This window comes from Triplophysa rosa, linkage group LG10 (genome assembly GCF_024868665.1).
Source record: "Triplophysa rosa linkage group LG10, Trosa_1v2, whole genome shotgun sequence".
NCBI classification, from domain to species: domain Eukaryota; kingdom Metazoa; phylum Chordata; class Actinopteri; order Cypriniformes; family Nemacheilidae; genus Triplophysa; species Triplophysa rosa.
This window is the reverse complement of record NC_079899.1, coordinates 12,376,438-12,398,766: the sequence shown is the minus strand read 5'-3', so window position 1 is coordinate 12,398,766 and position 22,329 is coordinate 12,376,438. Positions and strand designations below refer to the sequence as shown.

Sequence of the window (22,329 nt, the reverse complement as noted above, 5' to 3'; positions counted from 1 at the left end):
TATTCACGACCTTTAGTTTACGACTTAATATGAATTTTGTATATTAAGAACGTAAATTAGTATTCATTGTGTCTGTCCACTCTGCACCCAATGTTTTCATATTTCTATTTATGTCGTGCTAGTTTCTCTTTGACGCAGGCGCACTATGTCTCCTGTCATATGACTGCACATGCGCACTAGTGTCATAGTTGTCTGAAGGAATTTCGCAGAGTTTGGTGTGGCGCGGACAATAAACACTTATTAAAGACTTAACGGGTACTGATCGATCCCCAGTCTTATCCATCTACAATCCTGGAATAAAACTAAGTAAGTAACGATTGAAAAGCTGTGCTCCAGGTTTCTCTCAGCATTCAAAAACAAGAGGATGGTAATGCGTTTCTACTTTCCAAAAGCGGAACTAAGTACGTAACTTAGCTCTGTATCATGCAACAACAGCCATAGATAAACATACATACCTTACCATTAAATTAAGGATTAAGAAGACCCTAAAACATCATGAGTAAACCGTAAGTAGAAAATATGACATTAGATTGTGGTGTTGGGATCCTGGACACTTGGGAAGATCTGAAGAACTTTTACGATACTAACTTTCATAACGTGATCAGTTTTTTAACCATTGCAAATTTTGTTGTTTTGGGTGTAATATACTCTCTGATAGTATCAGCTTTTAATGTTTAGGAAACAACTTACAACTTAACGTTAGAGAAAGTCGGTGTGCGTTGTAAGATTTTGCAGATTTAACGTTAATTGTTACATATGGTGCAGGCACATTATGGTTAAATCGTACATGACCATAATCTTGGACCAGACAGTGCTGATTAGTGTGTGTATTAGACAGGAAAAATACTGTTAAGCGTGTGAGAGGTGACGTAATGGCTTTACCTCGAGGAACCGGTTTTTGTTGAAAAACTGGACATGCGTATTCTTAAGGCGGCGTTTTTCACCCTAGCCTCTTCAACGAAGAAGCCTCGATCATAAAAAGCTTGATGTTAATCCAGTTAAAAACACTTTTGTTGAACTGTTTTGAATTGAGATTTGCTTATCCTCGGAAAACACAATGAACACACAGGGAGCGATTATCTACGTTTGACTCCACATTCCTTCAAAAAGAATAGGCATTCTAATAGTTTACATTATAAGTACAATTATGACCCATCAGCTTTTAAAACCATCACAAAATTCCCTTATGTAATGAGTTTTTGGGCCTTATTCCAGTAGAATCAAAAAGTATTCTATTGGCTCCCAGACATTCCACCAATAGAACTTTTAAATGTCCAATAAAACCAATACAATCCCTTTATAATGTATAATTATACCCGTTATATGCCATTAGAATTTCTGTGATTGTTTTTAAGCAGGTTTTTGGTAGTTGCTTTGCTTAATTTGGAAACAGGAAAAAGCTGCTGAAATGAAGGAAAGACACAAGATCTGTTCTGTTTCCTGTGTACAGACAGTTCACACATACTTTACTATACCACAAACTTTAATATTGTACATGTTAGTCCTTTTACTGCAGTTTTACTACAGTACATATGACAAATAGGCTTTATCCTTTATATTACAGTGGACAATTGACTTCTGCATCTGTAACGCTTTTCATTTGTTTATTTTTGTTTTCTAAGCATTTCCACCATCGTGCTATAGCGTCTGTATTTTTGGCAATGAAATCGAGCACTAAGCGTCACTAGCGTGTGTCTTATGGTGAACACGTGTTCCTAAAATTATCATACAAACATCACACCTTTCTTTCACACACACCCATCTCTCTGTTAACACTGGGTACGTGGTTAAAAGTGTTTTAGATGGCACAGACATTATTACCATACATATAATAATTTTAACAAATAACGTAAAATAAAGTCAAATATTATATATATAATATCATTATATATATATATAATATATAAACATTTTTTTGTTTTGTCTAAATCAGACACTCTTAGTTTTTTTTTTAGATTTAACCTTTGTAAAAAATTATTTTATTAATATCTTTGCCATCAGTATTATAAAATAATTGACAACAGATCACTTTTCTTGCTAAATTGTTTACTTTGCGCTGTAAATGTTGATTAGAAGGAATAGTTCACCCAAAAATAAAACTCCTGCCATTGTCTGCTTTATCATCCCCTAATGTTCAACACTTATATTTCACTTTTATTGTATATGTAAAAATGTAAACATTTAGCTAAATAACTTGCGTACTGCATTTCTAAAGCCAAAAAAGATCTTATGAGGTTTCCAGCTTCATCATGAAAATATTCATTTTTGGGTGAACTTTCCATTCAAATTCCAGGTGGTAGATTTCCATTGGAATGCTGTGGGCTTATTTGCTTGTTTGAGTATAAGTGACCTCTCAACTTTGACCCCTCACCTTTGATCCTCAGACCCCAAACTATAGAGTTTAAGACCGGAGGGGAGGCCACTTGGGACACCAGCAAAATGGCAGACATGACGGTAGAGGACATGACGTTGCGCGCCAACCAAGTTACAGATGAGGTATGCTTGTCATCCGTTACCATTGAGATCTAACAAAGGATAATAATGTATCTTGTTTGTTTTATCAGATGCGATGTTCTTGGGTCGCAATGTAACTGCCAACTCATTGTTTATGCTGATGTGAAATTGTTGACATTTTTTACATTTTGTGAATGTAATTTTCTGTCCTGCTGAAATTCTTAATATCTTAACACTCTTTTCTTAAACACCTATAACATTGTTTCTCTTTCTCTTCCTTGCTGCCTCGGAAGGGACTCACATGAGACTGTGTGCTTAAAAAACTATTAGCATGAATGGTTCGCAGCACTCTTGCGTCACAGCATGGTTGACTGGGGGTAAACTAGAGATTCATGAAACTCCCATCCTTCCATTAAGGCTTCTATGTTTTTTTATTTAGTTGTTGAGAATTAGTGTTTGAGCAGGCATCGTGTCTGATCAAAAGGTGATTTCTTTGATGGTAGAATCTAGTGCTGTGTGATATCTGCCTATTGTCACAATATTATATAGTTTATATTGCAAGCAATGTTCAAATGCTTTTTATTTGGCTGTAGTTTCCCAAAGATCAGTTTCACAATCTTGTTGTGACGTAAAGAATTTAGAGAATTAAGGCAGATACTTAATACAGCATCTCTGATTTAAACCTCAAGAAGCAGAAGAGAAGCATTCAGTGATTCATTTCTTACATTAAACATTTTCAGTCTGCTTCATATAAAGAGCAGTTTGTTTGAAAAGATGAATCATGTTAGAACCAATAAATGTGCGTAAAATGTGAGTAATACACTTAATGTTGACAAAAGTATTAAAAACATCAAGATATCATTTTTAGATGTATTGCCCAGCCTTCGATAAATCACTTTCATCTATCCACAATCATGCCACGTCTCATTTTGTGTAATTCTTGTTTTCCTTCGCATGGTTTAATCACATTACACAGGCATTTCAAATTTCTTCCGTCAACTTTTGTTTTCATTATGTTTTTTTTACTCTTTGAATCCATTTCTGAAATGACTGCAAAGAGTCTAGACATTTACCACGCATAAACCTTTTGTGTCAAAGATACACATTGTGTTCTTCCCATTTTGATATTCGCATCCCGAACCCAAATTTATGTTCACTAGAATAGATCCTGCATTGTATTACTAAAGTGATTTGCTAACTTTTAATATTTGTCATTTTTTCAGTCACTTGAAAGCACCAGGCGAATGCTACAGATGGCAGAAGAGGTAAGTGGTCCAGTGAAGCCTGAATACTTCAAAGAAAAAGGATTTAAAAAATCCTTTATTCTCCCATTTCCCCTTTCTTCCTTAAGAGTTGAACCTACAGTTTGTGTGTGTTTTCAGAGCAAAGATACGGGGGTCAAAACAATGGTCATGCTAGACGAGCAAGGAGGTGAGTAACATCAGTCCTGATCTCCTTTAGTATGTCTTCAGAAGTCTTTCCAAGCTCTAAATATTTTGTGTTATAAAAAAATAATTATCTGAAGGGCTATAAGGCTGTGACCCTGGCAGGTGAGATTGTCTCTTTTTTGTATTCCGCCTCCCTCAGAGCAACTCAGGCGTGTCAACCAAGGAATGGATCAAATCAATCAAGACATGAGGCAGGCCGAGAAGAACATCACTGATCTCTCCAAATGCTGTGGCTTGTGCGTGTGCCCATGTGACAGGTTAGTTATTAACAAACCTTCTAGCTTCTGGCTTCACATTATTATAGGTTATCAACTCTGTGTATTTGAACGGTAATCTGGGAATCTTACACACAGCTATGTTGTTTCAGAGTGACGTCCATTGAGAGTGACAACCGGTATAAGCGCACTTGGGGCACAGGAAGCGACAGCTCCAGCACAGGGGGGAAAGAAGTGGGTGTGGTCTCCAGCCAGCCGACCGCCGTGCGTAATGGTCAGGCTGTTTCTGGCGGGTCAGCTGGTGCCTCTGGTCCCTACATCAAAAGGTGAGGGTGAAACAGGGTATAGGCGATCGGCTTCAGATTTGTGTGAGTTGTTTAGCTGAGGAATTGGGTGTATTGGAATGTGTTGCATATTCAAGGACATGGACAAAATTACAGAAACAAACGATTGAACTAGGGCTGCAGCTATCGATTATTTTAGCAATCGAGTATTCTACTGATTTTCCATCGATTAATCGGGTATTCAGATAATAAGTACTTTTTCTTTATTAAAGAGCAATACTAAATAATATACAAGAGAAAATAAGACAGGTCTCTTAAAATGAACAACTAATTTGTTTCCCTTTTAGAAAAATTAATATATTTATTGCTGAAATTGCATACATTAATATCTGTGAAAACTAAACCCATTTAGTAAATTCCATTGCCATATTACATTCAAAATGCAATATAGACCTAATACAAATGTATACATATTAAGCATTAATAAAAATAGAAAGAATAATTTCAAAGGTAAACAACTAACTTCAGCTTATGCATGATGCATTTAGTTTATCTAAATTAGTTTTAGTTTCTTTTTTACTATTAAATAGTAATATATTTGTCCACATAAAAATACCGAATTAACCGGACTTTTATTTTGGCAGGTCGTCGGAAGACGTTTATTTTTTAGTGCGTTAGCTTCACTCAGTAAAATGTTTTGAAATAAACTCTCGGAGCAACTCTGGAGATGAAGTTCATGTGTTCATGTCCTCATAAAGTGCAGATGCAGACAAATTCATGAGCATCACGCATGTAGCACGTTAAACTGTGCAGTTCATTCACTCAGACACGCAGACCAGACAGATGGCATGTGTAAATAACAGGATTCGGCGTCCACAAGTCCGCATGTAGTTTGATGGACTCAATGCAGCCGGAAATCAAGTTTCACTCGCAAAATAGACTAAAACTAAGTAAAATAGCAGTTCACCATTTCAATTACCTATCACTTATTTATCAGCATGAGAAATACGTGTGAGCGTGTGAACAGACTAAAGTGCGTGTGTCTCACGGTGAATGCGGGAGACTTGAGAGCCCTGTAACATGAACAGAGTTTAGCGGGCTGTGCGTCAGTAATAACGGTCCGTGGGGAAACGCAGCGCTCCGTGTGTACTGTAGTTAAATGGTTTCAACGAGGCTTCGAGGCAACAAAAATTGCCTCGATGATTTTTTGTATTCGAATTACTCGAGGAATCGTTTCAGCCCTAGATTGAACGTTATATTTAAGATAATTAAGATTACGATGCTGTATACTTTAAAATAGCGTTGGCACTTCTTGAAATGCCTTCATACGGACCTGTGATTCACTGAAAAAGAAAAGCTTACAGGACTTTGAACCTGTGTGGACAAGTTGATTTTTAACCTCTTTATGTTCTGGTTACTGAGCCAAAAGTAGCCTTTGACTCCTTCCTTGTGTTTAAGCTCACCCTTGAATTTTTTTGACAGATCCTAAGGCTCTCTGCAGGTCTAATGTAGCTTTTTGTAGAAAACACTGTAGAAGGTTCTCAAACTTTTCCACATCAAGTACCACCTTTAAAAAAAGACTACAAGCCCATATTAAAGGAAAACAATGTGGAAGGAATATTTAACACGAAGATAAATAAATATATGTATACTTAAACATCAAGAGAACAGCTGTATATAACAACAGAGACTTATACTTTACTGCAGCGGATTTTATCAAAGCGGCGCACGCTTTATTGATTTAACCTTGAGTAGATGCAGACACGTGTTGAATTAGCGCTTTACATCATTTACTGCTTTAAACAGCGGTTCAAGTTCATAAATACATGTGAAGCTTAATTTACATGAAGCTCGTCGGAAGAGAGAGACTCACGAGCATCTGTCTGCTCCCGCGCTGTGCTTGAGCTGCCTGTCACGCGCCTGAGTTACATCGACCAAAGATCAATAAACAATAATTCATACAACTATATTAAAATTGCACATAGGCTTAGGTGTAATTTTCTGTCGTGTCACGTACCACCAGGGGTCACTTCAAGTACCACTAGTCTAGTACCATAGTTTGAGAACCAGTGCTGTGGTAGAATATAAGATTTTCCATTACTGATTCATCTAGGTTATTCATCCTTTTACACTTAAAGTGATAGTTCTCCTAATAATGAAAATTCTGTCATCATTTACTCACCCCTTTGTCATTTTCAATCCGTATGGCTTTTTTTCTTCCGCAAAACACAAAAGTTGTTTTGAAGAATGTTGGTAACTGAACAGCGCCAGCACCCATTCACTTCTATTGCATCAACACAAAGCCAGTACAAGTGAATTGGTGCTGTCGGCTGTTCGGTTAACAATATAAATGATGACAGAATTTTCATTTTTGGGTGGACTGTTCTTTTAATGATCTATAATATTTATAATGATGTATACTTTCAACAAGACTGAACTATATCCTCAACAAAAAGGGCGAGAGCTGGTGACTCTCAGTGGTTCTTAGGTAGAATTAGATTGGACCAGGCCTTATAGCAATATCCTAAAGTCTGACTGAGATTCAGTCCTGTGCATAATATTGAGGCTGATTCTGTTTTGTGCCATTTTGTGTCACATATAAGTATAACTTATATAATATATTTATATATATTATAACTTATATAAAATAACTCCTGGCTATTACAGACAAGGCAACCACATTGACACTTGTGATTTCATTACTTTATAGTGAAACTCTTTAATGTATTGCATATTCTTTACTCCCAGTATCATGCAATGTACCAGTGCCCTTTATTAACATTTTTGCTTTCTCTTAAGAGTGACAAATGATGCTCGAGAAGATGAGATGGAGGACAATCTAGATCAGGTGGGCGGCATAATTGGAAATCTAAAGAATTTGGCGTTAGACATGGGAAATGAGATCGAAAAACAGAACAAGACCATTGACTGCATCACTGATAAGGTAAATCTACTCTATCAGATGCCCAGAGGGCTAATGAACTTCATTTAGTTATTTGTTTTTTGTCTTTGGTGCATTGAGGCTCTTGAGATGATAACTATGATGCTTTTTATTTCACGTAATATTTGTTTTTACTCTATAATAATAATGTAATGCTGTTTAATATTATTTACAAAATATTTTCTTCATTCTTTTGCCCAGGCTGATATGAATAAAGCTCGCATTGATGAAGCCAACCAGAGAGCCAACAAACTTCTGTAAAGAATGGACTGAAACAACCTTGCTCAGAAGTTTGGTTAACACTGCCTTATTACACACGTTTTCTGCTTTATTGCAGTGAAGGAGTTCAGTTCCTACAATGCCATCTGTGCCTTTAAATTGCAATTTGTAAATAGATGGATACATGCTTATGTGCACATATACACATATTTACAAAACCTCCTGTACAATCAAGTCTTCACCCCTAACATGTGACACATATATGCTGGAAACACAGTTATGGATTAAAAACATTTTCTGAGTTTTAATCGTTGCTCTCTCTGCATTTAAGTCACTGCTGGCTTATTGTGTCACTAGTTTGAATGTGTGGTATAAGACTTGTGAAAGAACCCCTGAATGTTCTTGTATGCTGCCCTAATAGTCTTTGATCTGTGTTCGGGCTAATCCTATGATGTTTGGATCTTATGTTATTTTTTTCTGTTTAGCTGGTTCTGTGACTGATTATACTCATATTAAATTATCTTAGAATGTTAATGGACCTTCTGAATACAGTTAGTCAGGTTTAATGTTTTGGGGAAATGTATGGTAGTGTCCTTTTAATTACATAATTTACCATGCTATATAGTAATGGAACATTTCGTTTTGTTTTTCTAATAAAGCAAATATAATCACTTTTTGTCCTATGATTTATTTCAGTTGTTTGCAGAGGAGGGTGTAGACCTAGGCTTAAAGGGGACATATACAACACGGCTAAAACGAATATTATCGTTTGTTTTAGATGTAATGCAATGTGTATACACGATTTAAGGTTTAAAAACGCTGTATTTTCCACATGTTTGTGCATGTTTGTATCTCCTCTTTGCCCCGCCTCTCTGAAACGCGCAGATTTTTTACAAAGCTCATCGCTCTGAAAAGCGAGGTGTGCTATGATTGGCCAGTTAACCAGTGCGTATTGATTGGTCGAATACTGCAAGCGTGTGACGGAAATGCAGCGCCTCTTACAGTATTTGGAACGTCAGGTTCCAAAGCAATTGTACTGACAGGTACGCCCACCTTACTTGCGTATACATTTGGGCGGTCTTAGTCAACTCATACCACGAACTGACGTAGATTTGTGGGGGTGTGGTTACACGAGGCGTTTCAGGCAGGTCTGGGTGAGCATTCGCTTTTAGATATAATGCATCTGTTGTTCCGACACTTTAATTTTTGCAATTTTACGTGTCTAATACATGCACGGGCAATTTATAACACACCGAAGACACAGAAAAACACGTATTCGCGCCATATGACCCCTTTAACAGTAGAGTGTGCTACTACAGTGTTTATTGTAACACATTATGGAGTGGTTTCCCAGACAGGGCTTAAACCTAGTCCCAGTCTATTTTAAATGTTAGGGGTCTCTTGATCGAAAACAACTTGTACCGACATATCTTAAAATATATATGTGCGATTGTTTTGTCTCAAGATGCACACAGTAATGTGTTTTGTAAAGTGTGTTTTTAAAAACTTTAAGATATCCTAATTTAACTAAGGCCTAGTCCTGATTTAAGATAATCTCTTAATCTAAATGTTAAAAGTTACAAACATTGCTAGATATTTGATATCTTTGATGTGCTAAGGTGTCAAATTTAAAAGCTTTTATACTGGCTTCATATTACTGCCATCTGGTGGTCAGAAACATGAAGCGCATTTGCCAAGCATCGACTCTGTTGTTCTGGTATTGCTGCTGGTTTTATGTCTGGCGCTTGATATCATCAATTCATTATCAATCAAAGATAATAATGTGCGTAGCTGTTCTCCCAGGCTCGTAAGTTTGCTCCACAGTAAGTTAGAAAAGTCTTCTATTATAATGACCCATTAACAGCATATACAAAGTACAAGGTCCAACAGCAGCTGTACCAAGATCAACTGAGCTATGCTTCTCTCCAACTTTCTAAGTATCTTTGCTGTGGTGGTTCTAGAAGGAAAAGACAAAAGAGATTAATAAATATATGTCAAAAGTAATGTCAAAAAGAAGATCAGTAAATTTTAGCAGATTAAATCAAGAGTGACACAGTTGCCATTGTGATGGGGGACTTGTTTGGTATTGGCTGGTTTCATTGTTTACAACAATTTTAGCAGTGTCAAGGCTAAATCTAATAACACAAATTTCACTATTCAAAATGTTTAGGCCTATTGGTCAATCTCAGAATTTTGACATGGTTTTTAAATGGAAGATGGGTGAATTTTTTGTAACAAGACTGAGTCAAGCATAAAATGAACCAATATGAAATATAGCCACATGGCGAGCATGTTAATAATATTAGTCCACTATTTGCCTTTTTTTTAATAACTTTATAGAAATAATTTAGGTAACAGGACTGCATGTTGAGATCGACCCTTTCCAGTCATAGCTAAAATATCATAAAATATACAAAAAGGAAAATGAGAAAATTTATTTTTATTCACATGGCTTCAGAAGACCAAGTTGATGAAACTTTCGGCTCGAAATATGACTTGTTTTAAGGTTTTCAGAGGTGAAAATGGGTCAGGGTATAACAGAACTAAGTGAATATGTGTAATATATCTAAGATATGATCATTTTTTTAGGATTTTTTTAATCATAGATTGAATATGGAATTACACAAAAATGCAAAAACAAATAAGATTTTTGAGGGATTTAACCTTTATACTTCATGGTAAAGTATAATGATGGATAGTGGGGATTCTTTAAGTGTTCTAGGCAGCTTTTATTCATGTTTTACATTTTAAATGAGCTGTTAGGTAAATTTGCAGGGCGCGTTGCCTAATAATGAAATGTATTTTAAAGATAATATGTATGCATTTTCATACATATAACGGCCTGGGGACAGAAATGTCACCGATTCGGTGGAATGGCCCAAAAATGTAATTGTACATATCGATGACACAATTTAAAGTATTTTGTTAAGGGTTGGACAGCCCTTTTCCTGGTCACTAAGGAAGTGAAGATAAGAGTAAAGATATTTTGTGGCGCAGAGGAACTTGTTTAGCTTTCATAAATAAAAGGATTAAAATACATGTTGACACTCAGAACATTGTAGCATCCTACGAGTAAGTAGCCACACACCTTGTTTTTGCTCTTTTTCACTTCTGTAGTTTTATTAAAATGATTTTGTTTTATATAGTTTATTTAATTTTATAGTACAGTACAATTGTGTGTATTTTGTCTTTAAATACAGTTAAATTGATTTCTGAATAATTCAATGTTTAGCTAAATTTCTGTTCTAACTTAGTGACTAACGATTTTAACAAGATGAAATAATGATATTAAAACATTGTTTATACGATTGCGAATTTACACTAGCTTTGATGATACCATGTCAATATGTTACAGAGAAGATTTGGTAAATACGGTATTTTGGTAAAGATTTGCAGGCTTTACCTTGTATTATTTCAATGTGGATTTTCGAAAACGTTATCCTTTTTGTTTATAATTTTCATGCATGAATGCTAAATATTTGAGGAAGTGATTTTCTATGGGAAAGTTCTGACTGTGGTAAACTCTGTTCATATTAATCTGTATCAACTTAATAGCTTCTTGATTTTTCTTAGAGTGTTGAACGCGGCGGCAGAATTCCAGTCCAGCAGGATGGAGCACATGTCAGAACAAGACGTGAAAATAAAAATCAACAGAGTAACAGATGAGGTATTGTTTTATATTTGTATCCTATTGTTTCATTTTAACTTGTTTACTGTAGATGCTGTTGTCAATTTCCAGCAAAACTCATAGTGAAAGCAAAATTTCTCACAGAGAATAGAAAGCGAAGGAAAGAGGATGCTGCTTTCACTGTGAGTATATTATATAGAGAATTATATAACCAGAGCTTAGTTTCCGTTATTATACTTTGTCCTTTCACATTGTCATAGAATGGAAATTTGTCATTGATATACACCTTCTTGGGTTTGACTCTGGGTTATGCTTAGTTCCCATCCCATCTTTCACCACCCTGTGATTTGCTATTTTCTCCATAACCCAGGAGGGTGGCTTTAGTGGAAAAAAATCACTGCCCCATTACCTTCAAGAGCTGAGATGCATTATGATGAACTAACTGAACTATTCTGTCTTTATCCAGTCTATTGAGAGTACTAGGCGGATGCTACAGATGGTAGGAGAGGTATAAGAAATTTTTTTTGATGTGTAACTCATAAATCCAAAATGTTTCTTAAAGCAAGTTATGTTCATTGTTATTTGACATGTAAAGTATTTAAAACTACAGTACCTTTATCTGCCCTTTTTGTCTTGTGAAGCTGAATTTAAAATACATGTATATAATTCACAGAGCCAGGAGAAGGGGAAAGAAACAATGATCATGTTGGATAAGCAAGGAAGTGAGTCCACTCCAGTCCTGATGATTCATATCTTCTTTATACTATCAGCTAGTGGCCTTTTCACGCCCTATATACAAAAGTGAAAAACTATAGGAAATCTATGCGAGACATTTGGGCATATTGGTGAAATCTCACAATCCCTTTTTTCTTTTTCTCAGAACAGCTGAGGAATACAGAAGTGAATATGGATGAGATCAAGGAAAACGTGAAAACAGCTGAGAGGAATCTTAATGAGATGTCCAAATGCTGCGGCTGGTGTTTGTGCTCATGTAACAGGTTGGCTATTATAAAACCCCAAACTTTTATGTTTTAACAGCTAATGACTGCATCATAAACATCATTGTGCATTATTTTCTCTCCTGTAGACTGAAGTCTATAGAGAATGACCAGAGATGTATAAAGGTTTGGGGCACAGAGGAAAGAGATGGGGGTGTGGTATCCAGTCAAGTAACTGCTGTACGCAATATACGAGGGGTCACTGTTCAGTCAACAGCCTCTTCAGGCACCTACATCAAGAGGTAAAAACAAACATTGAGATTCTCACTGTAGTCCAGTGTGACCTAATAGATTTGCTGTTATGTTTCTGAAAGAATAACAAATGATGCTCAAGAAAAAGAGTTGGAGGAGAATCTAGAGCAGGTGGGCAGCATCATTGGGAATCTGAAGAACATGGCCATTGACATAAACAATGAGCTCGACAAACAGAACAAGACCATTGACCGCATCACTGACAAGGTAAAGCTACTGTATTAATAATGACCAGATATCTGATGAAATTCATCAAGATCCAAAAGGCGCTACAGATTTATAGGTTTTTGAGAGCTTAGAGCGCATGGAGAACTATTAAAACACTTAAATTTAGATAAATATTGATTTGTTCCTATCCTTTGTAACCGCTTCTTTTTATTTCTGTTTTATTTTTTAGGTTGAAATAACTACAGATCATGTTGAGGCTGCTACAAAGAAAGCCAAACATTTAATTAAGGAATAGGAATGAAGGAACTAGATATGGAACAGAGTCAGACCAGTATTGTTAAGGAGTGGAATTAAGTTATACCAAAATAATTTTTACCAGCAAATAATTTTTATGATTAACAAAATAAAGCAAATTTTGGGGATTTCTGTAGTTTATTGTATTGACATTTTGTGTAAAAATGGAGACCTGGTTTTACCAGCAGTTGGTGCTGTGAAAGGTACAGATAGGGATTCGAGGAATTTGTGAGGTGCTTCTCTCTGTATGCAGTGAATTCTTTTTTTAAACTGATGATATTAAAGCAAACAAGTATTAGTCATAGCTATAGGCTATTTATTCTGTTTTTTTATTTGTAATAAAGCAAATGTAATCAGTTCTTTTTGTCCTATGATTTAATCATTTGTTTGCAGAGAACTGTACAGACCTGACAGTAGATGGTACCTGCTACATTACTTTTTTTAATACATTTATATTTTAGTATAGTAAAAAGCATTAACACTTGATTCGATTGACTGCCATCTGGTGGTCAGAAAGCTGAAGCAGCAGCTTCCCATTATTGCTGGTTTGAAATCTGGTTCTTGATTAAGTTTCTTAATTTCAAACCACTACATTTTAATTTTTATTAATTTCAGTAAAAGATGTAAAATACCAAAATCGTACAAGGTCCCACAAACATGGGCAGATAGAAGTGGAGCAGCTGTACCGAGGTAAACTGAGCCATGCTTCTCTCTTGGGTTTTTGTATATTGGCTACTTGTTATAGGTTGGACAAGCCAGGACAGGCCCTTTCTGGTTTTGTGACACAAAGAAACTTGTTTGGCATGTATAAATAAATAATTAAAATACACGTTGACACTCAGAACTTTGAAGGATCCTGAGAGTAAGTAGGCAGACACATCTTGTTCTTTTCCATTTTTACTTTTGTAATTTATTAAAACAATGATATTTTTAAATAATTGAATTCAAAAGTGACTTGCCATGGTATGTACTTTGTCTTAAATACAATTAAACTGATCTCTGAATATTTGAATCTTTCCTAAGATTCCTTCAGTAACAGCACTAAAGTACTAAAACATGATCCTTTTTTTGTTTATAATTGTCATGCATGAATGCTTGCTACTGTAAATATTTGAGGAAGTGATTTTCCATGGGAACGTTTCAACTGTGGATCGTCTAATCTCTGTTTATACGTATCTGTGTCAACTTAAATGTAACTTTTTGACTTTTCTCAGAGTGACAGCAGATTTCAAATCCAACAGGATGGAAGACATGTCAGTACAGGACATGAAAATTAAAATGAACAAAGTAACAGATAAGGTGTGTTTTTCATCTTTTACCATCAGGATGTAAAAAGAATGGAATAGGTCTTACTTAGTATTTTATTTTGATTTGTCTAATCAAACGTTGGTCTCACCTTCTTGTAAAACACCCCCCCCCAAAAAATGCAAATGTTCTATCAGAGAAACGAAAGTGAAAACAAGAAACAGCTTAAATTGTCACTATATATATATAACTAGATATTAGAGAAGATTATTTTATGTTAGATTATACTTTGTACTTTTACTGTAGTTTGTCATATAATGTCATTTTCAGTGTCATAGTAATTTGTTTTGTCCCTTTGGGTTCATGGGCAGAGGTGCATTATTAAATTACAATAATAAAGGACTAACTGTATTTTTTAGTCTCTTGATAGCACCAGGCGGATGCTACAGATGGTAGAAGAGGTAAAAAAATCCTAATATGTAACCAATATATCCAAAATGCTTCTTAAAGCCAATTATGTTCACTGTTTTTTGACATGTTAAGTAATTAGAAGTATTTTTACAGAGCCAGGGGGAGGGAAAAACAACAATGATCATGCTGGATAAGCAAGGACGTGAGTTACAATCCACCTGATTCCTGATGTCTACTTCCTACTTCATATCTACATCAACTGAAGGCCTTTTTACACCCTATAGGGAAATCTATCAAGTTGTATTTACATTTACGTTTAGTCATTTAGCAGACGCTTTTATCAAAAGCGACTTACAAATGAGGTAAACAATAGAAGCAATTGGAACAACATAAGGACAAAAAAATTTTTTTTTTTGAGAGAAAGAGTAGAAAAGAAATAGAAGTCAGTACTAATCGGTCAGGTGCTGACTGAAGAGATGTGTTTTCAGCCGATTCTTAAAGAATCTGCTGATCTTGTAGCAGCGGGCAGATCATTCACAAATGTGGAACCGATCCAGAGAAGGTACTTGAGAGTGATTTTTTCCTTTTTGGGATGGCACCAGTGCTCGAATTGAAGGGGGGCTGGGGTGATCCGGGACCCCCCATAAGGCATTAGGGACCCCCCATGAGAAGTAAAAAATAGACTCAGATAAAAATAGATGAAATAGTATATAGTTATGCATATTATGATCAAATATATTGTGTATTTTGTATAAATTGTATATTGCGAGACTAACCACCACCCCCACCCAAAAAAAAGTCTTATGGTGGGGACCCCCATAAGACTTGATTCAATTCGAGCACTGGATGGCACCACAAGATGTTATTCGTTTGCAGAGCGCAGGGATCTGGCGGGTACATAAGTCTGTATTAGCGAGTGAAGATATGGGGGTGCCGAACCAGTGGTGGTCTTGTAGACCAACAGCAGAGCTTTGAATTTGATGCGAGCCACCATAGGAAGCCAATGTAACTTAATGAAGAGAGGAGTGACGTGCGTTCTCTTCGGTTCATTGAAGACCACTCTTGCCGCTGCATTCTGGATCATCTGTAGAGGTTTGTTTGTGCAAGCTGGGAGTCCAGCCAGTAACGCATTGCAATAGTCCAGTCTGGACAAAAGCCTGGACTAGGACTTGTGTTGCATGCTCGGACAGGAAAGGTCTAATTTTCCTGTTGTAGAGGACCGCGTGGTGCTGGCAACATGATCCGTGAAGTTTAGCTGATCATCAATGATCACTCCCAGGTTTCTGGCCGTTCTGGAAGGTGTAAAGGTTGATGAGCCCAGTTGAATGGAGAGGCACTTATATAGGAGATTAAGGAGACACTTATATAGTGAAATCTTTTGGTCTCAGAACAGCTGAGGAATGCAGAAGTGAATATGGATGAGATCATGGAAAACGTGAAAACAGCCGAGAGGAATCTGAATGAGATGTCCAAATGCTGCGGCTGGTGTTTGTGCTCATGTAACAGGTTGGCTACTATAAAAAACAAACTTACAATGACATCTAACCAGCTACACATAAGCACAGCTACATCAGTTACACAGTTTTTGTACAAACATATTTGACTGAAGAATAGTGCGATTGACCAGAGTCAGAGTGCTCGGTTATAAATTGTTACATTTATTACAATTATTTATTTCCTTTGTACAACCCTATTTGTATACATAAAACATTGTAGGCCTACTAAATTGTTAAGGTTAAAAAAGTTGAACAATTCCTAATTAAAAATTGTGACTTTGACTTAAGTAGTTGTATTTGGAGTACATTCTATATTTAGCTTGTATTTCTGAACTATTTCTCTCTTAGACAGAAGTCAATTAAAACCAACCAGAGATATAAGCAGGTTAGAGGCACAGAGAAAAGCGATGAGGGTGTGGTCTCCAGCCAGGTGACACGGGGAAATACACAAGGGGTCACTGTTCGGTCAACAGCCTCTTCAGGCCCCTACATCAAGAGGTAAGGCAAAAAAACAAACATTGAGATTCAGTAGTCAAGTGTGACTGAGATTTGTTGTCCTGTTTAGTCATGTGACAGTCCATCCTGAATTTTTGAAATATGAAGATAAAAAATTCTAGCAGGTGTTTTGAGTTTTTATGTCCATAAAGTGCTGATTTGTATGCACTGTATACACACAGGCGTACCTAATAGATTAGTAAAGACCTGAAAAATGTATGCCTTTTTGATTTTATTAAAGAATAACAAATGATGCTCAAGAAAAAGAGTTGGAGGAGAATCTAGAGCAGGTGGGCAGCATCATTGGGAATCTGAAGAACATGGCCATTGACATAAACAATGAGCTCGACACACAGAACAAGACCATTGACCGCATCACTGTTAAGGTAAAGCTACTGTATTAATATCTGAGGAATAATTATAAAAATAGTATTGTAAAAATATAATTTTTTAGATCATATCTGATTTGTCAAGTCAGAAAGATTTGAGAGTGTAGTGGATTATTTGAGAACTATTAAAACAGCCAAAAATCTGTACTGGGCATTTGTTTTGCTTCTTGATGTTGTGCTTAGTTGCTTATTAAAATGAATATTGGTTTGTTCCTACTTTTGCCTTTTTGCTTTTTAGGTTGAAAAATCTACAGATCGTGTTGTGGCTGCTACAAATAAAGCCAAAAGTATCATTAAGGAATAGAAAAGGCCATTACCAGTATTTTTTAGGAGTGGAATGGAATTATACTAATAATGAAAGTGATTTACTAAATCTTTTTATAAATTTGTAGGCTAATAATTTTAGTGATTAACAAAATAAACCATAATTTCTTCAGGTTTCTGTATTTGTGTACTGTAAGCAGCTTCTTTGACATTTTCTGTAAAAATGGAGACCTGATCTTACCAGCAGATGGTGCTGTTAGATTGTGTTACAATTCTAACCGCAAAAAGCGATTTCTTAAATGAAGGATAAGAATGGGGATTTGAGGTGTTCTCATTCTCTCTATACTGTATGCAGACAAAACCAATAATCTCTTTGCAAACCAAAGCCATATTAAAGAGTAAATATTTCGTGGTTTTTAAGGTCCTACTTTGGTTTATGGAGTGTCCAACAACACGTTTACGTACATACATTGTGTAAAAACACTTTCATTTTCTAATAATAGGCAGTTATTAATACCTTACTTCTTGACTGACTCTCAAATGATTCGTTCGGCGATTCATCTGTCTAATCCCCTCCTTTCTGTCAGTCTACTCTGATCTGATTGGTCAGATGGTCTAGTGTGCTGTGATTGGTCTACCGCGTGCAGTGTCGCAAATGTAACATAGGCAGGCATTGCACGGAAGCTGTGTTCCTTTTGATAGGGTTCCTACGCAGGGTTCACTGCTCCCTACTCCCTGAGCACGGGATATCCGTTGTAGTGGACTTTGCTGACAAAAAACGCTCAATTGGAATGCCCTGCAACGTCATCAAAGAAAGGCAACGTCACGGTTGCGCAGTTTATAATATAAATAAATATTGTAACTTTACTTTTACATTTAAAAGAAATATACATAAACGTAACACGCATTATGTATCTAATCAATATAATCTTAACTTTTGTTTATGCTTGTATTTATTATTTGACTGATGCAGCTTTGATTATTGTTATGCAACATAAAAATACATTTTAATTTGGTCAACTATGTGAAGATGTGTTCTTAATGTGAGTGAAAAAAAAAATGGACACATTTTTGTGGTGCAGCTGTAAACATTCCTGAGGTAAATAAATAACATAACATTATAAAAAAGAACTGCTGCTGCTTACCACGTTTACGTTAGTTTGTATAATAATAGCTAAATGGATGAATCCTTACACGCATATGAAAACTACTTTTTAATTGCACAATTCAATTTAAATACAAATAAATACATTCATCATCTCGAGTGCGTAGCCTAAATAATAACAATGCTACAAAAAGTAAAATAACGTATTTATGTGAAGCAAACCACAGTATTAAATATAATTAACTATAATTAAATAACTTTCACAATGTACAAAAGGCATATGTAAACTCGTTCGTTGTTTTTCTCACTCGTGACGCGGCGCGCAATGGCAGTTGGGTGATTTTCCACTTCCGGCGAAGTGATGTATGGATGTTCCCTGACTCCCTACGCCGTTCGCAGTGCCCTTCGAACTGAACATGTTCGCTCCTTTCGGATTTGAATCTCACTTAAGATGGCGGAACACCCTGTGAAGTCCACTTCGCAGTCCACTTACGGCCAAATCGAACGCACCTGGAGTGACGGATATCTGACCCGGACCTGAAATTAGAACGACAGACGACTCGTTCACGTGATTCAGAGTCGACTCCTTTTTTTGCAAGCCGTTAACTTTGTTCGTAACTTGGCAGACTGCTTACGTTCACACACAGTAACATTACACACTGCATGAAATGTAATTTTAAGGACATTGTAATATTTATTCTTTAAAGGTTTAAGTAGAAAAGTAGGGCCCAACTTCAGGTAGGGCCAACGTTACTTCTACCTTTTTATATGTAACCATTTATCTAGCATTATTCTGTGTTTAGAGAGTAAAACCTAAAATGTATGAAGACTTTAAATCTCACAAACATTTTTCTGAATCTTAAAGCACCCCTGTTTTCACTGCTTGTTTTTTTTTTGCTATCTATGTTGTATACATTTACGCATTTGGCAGACGCTAAGCGACTTACATTGCATTATACTATACATTTGTTTTCTAAGCATGTGCAATCCCCTGGGATCTAACCCATGACCTTGGCGTTGCAAGCGCCATGCTCTTACCTCTTAGCTACAGGAAAGCTTTATGTATAGTGATCGACTTTGCTACTTTTCAACCACATCATTTTCTGTGGCTTATCAAAGTATTTTTTCTTCTCGTCTGACAGTATATCAAGCAGTTCAGGTTTAGCACCCCCTTAGATTCTTTATTGAAACATACAAATGCAGAGCTCAATCCAGAACGTATGTAAGGATTGATAAACATGCAAAACTGTCATTTAGGATGAATACAAGGACACACAAGTAAGGATGCATGATACATCGTGCATATCGGTATCGGCCGATAAATGGCCATTTTTAATGTTATAGGTATCGGCCGATAATAAAATTTAGGCTGATATAGCTGATAAATTTTGAATAATTTCCTCTGGTTGAACCACTTCATATGCACGCTGCTCACAGTTAAAATCCAGTACAGTACTGTCTTTCTGTCATGATCAGTCACTTACTGCTATTAGCAAAACATTGTTGATTTAGATATTTATGAATGTGTAAATTAAAGGAACAAAAGCATATTGTTTGAAGCCGACTGCTGTCTGAATGCTTTTTAATTAGTGTAAAGTCTTGGTACATGATTTTCAGGAGGAAAAAATAATTTTCTGTCTCTGAAAATGTTATATTAATATTTATCGATATTTTTCATATCGACCAATTAATCGGTTATCGGCTTACAAAGTTTAAGAATTATCTGTTAATGATATCGGCTAAAAATTACATATCGGTGCATCCCTACACACAAGTGTTGTTTTTGAAATATAAAACTACATCTGTATTATCTATTATAAATTTAATACTGATAAGTATTGGAAGAATATACCGTACACATACATACTGTATAAAAGTATACTTGTGTTCAGCTGAAGAAAGAAATTTATATACAACTAGGATGGTGGCATTAAGGTAAGTAAAATGGGATAATTTTAATTTCCAGTGAACTATTCCTTTAACACATCCTTACACTGGGTGTTAAAAAAAATGTTCGGGCCCCATAATATCCACAGATGACCCTTAACCTATATAGCCTACTGTATGCAATCATACTGCATTTGTCTAGAAAAATCTAAAACAGCTACTTAAAGTCCCTTACAGTAATAGCAGATAAAGTTGTCCTATAGAATATACGCACCACAGAATCCTGTGAACCATGCACAGACTAAACATAATGAGACTACTAAATCACATATAGTCAAAGCACTACATAGTGAAATTTCCAGCATTACCATTTCTTCATCTTGTCTTGTGCAAACGTGTGTTCATAAACTGCTGAACATAAAATTATTTTGGCTTTGTGAAAACAGCTGTCCACTTCCTGCCTGCATGCTGTGCTACAGTGATTTGGGAAGTTTCACGGCAGTATTTCTGCTGAACTGGCAGCAGCTGTAAGAGACTCAAGTGGAAACAATGACTTGGTCTCCTGGACTGAAGAATGACTCAGTCTGGACCCTACAAGATTCCATGATAGTCATCATTAATGTTCACACAGCGCCCCCTTTTTTTATCCTCCTACGACCCACGGAATCTACTTTTCTCTTGCTTTCAAGACTCAGCCGGCCTCAGTTTATCTACTCTACATCTACTTAATGCATTGACACACATTCACCACAATGATATAAAAATATTTAACTGCAGGGGTAAGACCCAAACGTCCAAGATCTTAAAATAGATAGCGTAGTGGGGTCAAGGTGGCGATCACGTAGTCTTTTCTTCTGCGAGATCACTCACTTGTGGAAGTCACACATCATTAACAGGAAGCATCTGTAGCAAGCTGTCAGGTTCACAGTACACTTGTAAAACACTTACACTCTTTATGCAAAATTGGTATTTATAAGCCTATTTATGACCCGAATAACATTTCATTGTTTTTTTATAAAACTGTCAAGTTATGAAGAAAACAAATATAGAAAGCAAATACTGTATACAGTAGTACTCTGTATAATACAGTAGTATTACATTCATAATATTATATTCTAGGCTAACTAACTTATTAGTCTTAAAGTGAGAGTTCACCCGAAAATGAAGATATTTTGAAAAATGTTGATAAGTGAACAACGGCAGCACCCATTGACTTGCATTAGTCTTGTCTCTGTACAAAAGAAGTGAATGGGTACCTTCGCATTTTGGTTACCAACATTCTACAAAATATCTTCTTTTGTGTTCCGCAGACAAAGAAAGTCATTCAAGTTTGAAATGACAAGAGGGTGAATAAATGCTGATAGAATTTTCATTTTTGGGTGAACTATTCCTTTAAAAGCTGGTGTTCCTGCAGTTGGCCCCTATAACGCAAACACAAAAGTGCAGTAGATTTTGGCAGCGCTGCAAATATGTCATCCCCCTGAGTGCTCATGTAGTGTAATGTGGACATTTGCAGTCAAAGTCGCGTGAAGATGCTCTTTGAGAGTATTGTAAAAGCAAAGAATGTGAGTGTTTGAAGATGGTGGGGTGGATGGCATCCAATTTGCCCATAAGAGTAAAACCAAACGCATGTTGGGCTGCAAACCTTATGGAACTTCTTTAGGGGTTCATGCGCATCTGGAGTTGTTTAACTTCAGACACACTGAGACTCTGGGGGAGGGGAGGGATGTTCCCTCCTCACAGCTCTGTTTCTGGGGTAAACACATCTGCGGACTTTGTTCATGCCATGGTCAAATTGAAACAATGAAGCGAGGAAGATTGTACTGTAGTGTGTGAGGTTTATTCCGTACATTGAGAAGTCAAAGTGTGTTTGTGTGTGCGCATATGCGCGTACGGTTTGGGGGGGTGGCTGACCACCCTGGACAGCCCCTTCCTGACTGCATCGCTAACAGGAAGTTTAGAAGAAAACTAGAAAAAGGAGACGTGAATTTTTCGGCAGTTTACAAATGTTGTCTGACTTTGTTCGCAATAGGAAGTTGAAGAATCACACGATTGAGAAGACGCACAAAGCAGAGGAAAATCACAAGGGAAAAGCATATCAAGGAGGATGGAGCAGAACTTTTGCTGTGTTCAGGG

At 36.3% G+C, this 22,329-nt stretch overlaps 3 protein-coding genes across 6 annotated transcripts; all 3 read left to right on the top strand.

Moving 5' to 3' along the window:
* Positions 1-176: 176 nt before the first annotated feature.
* On the top strand, positions 177-8,232 carry LOC130560721 (synaptosomal-associated protein 23-like). Of its 2 annotated transcripts, none has more exons than XM_057344717.1 (8): positions 177-306; positions 2,385-2,496; positions 3,678-3,719; positions 3,837-3,885; positions 4,042-4,159; positions 4,270-4,443; positions 7,201-7,345; positions 7,544-8,232. In XM_057344717.1, the coding sequence occupies exons 2-8, from the start codon at positions 2,440-2,442 to the stop codon at positions 7,601-7,603; spliced, it is 645 nt and encodes a 214-aa protein (XP_057200700.1). In that variant the 5' UTR covers positions 177-306; positions 2,385-2,439; the 3' UTR covers positions 7,604-8,232. The 2 variants fall into 2 exon arrangements, with proteins under 2 accessions (XP_057200700.1, XP_057200699.1); XM_057344716.1 differs by having other exon boundaries at positions 177-506.
* A 2,936-nt stretch (positions 8,233-11,168) lies between these two features.
* Positions 11,169-12,902, top strand: LOC130559804 (synaptosomal-associated protein 23-like). Its single transcript, XM_057343082.1, has 7 exons — positions 11,169-11,228; positions 11,656-11,697; positions 11,863-11,911; positions 12,070-12,187; positions 12,277-12,429; positions 12,502-12,646; positions 12,837-12,902. The coding sequence occupies exons 1-7, from the start codon at positions 11,172-11,174 to the stop codon at positions 12,900-12,902; spliced, it is 630 nt and encodes a 209-aa protein (XP_057199065.1). The 5' UTR covers positions 11,169-11,171.
* Positions 12,903-13,718: 816 nt separating this feature from the next.
* On the top strand, positions 13,719-22,329 carry LOC130560140 (synaptosomal-associated protein 23-like). Of its 3 annotated transcripts, none has more exons than XM_057343674.1 (8): positions 13,719-13,763; positions 14,116-14,200; positions 14,566-14,607; positions 14,711-14,759; positions 15,946-16,063; positions 16,402-16,551; positions 16,790-16,934; positions 22,226-22,329. In XM_057343674.1, exons 2-8 carry the CDS (start codon positions 14,144-14,146, stop codon positions 22,247-22,249), a joined length of 585 nt encoding a protein of 194 aa, XP_057199657.1. In that variant the 5' UTR covers positions 13,719-13,763; positions 14,116-14,143; the 3' UTR covers positions 22,250-22,329. The 3 variants fall into 3 exon arrangements, with proteins under 3 accessions (XP_057199657.1, XP_057199658.1, XP_057199656.1); XM_057343675.1 differs by lacking the exon at positions 22,226-22,329 and adding an exon at positions 17,176-18,325 and having other exon boundaries at positions 16,790-16,929; XM_057343673.1 differs by lacking the exon at positions 22,226-22,329 and adding an exon at positions 17,176-18,299.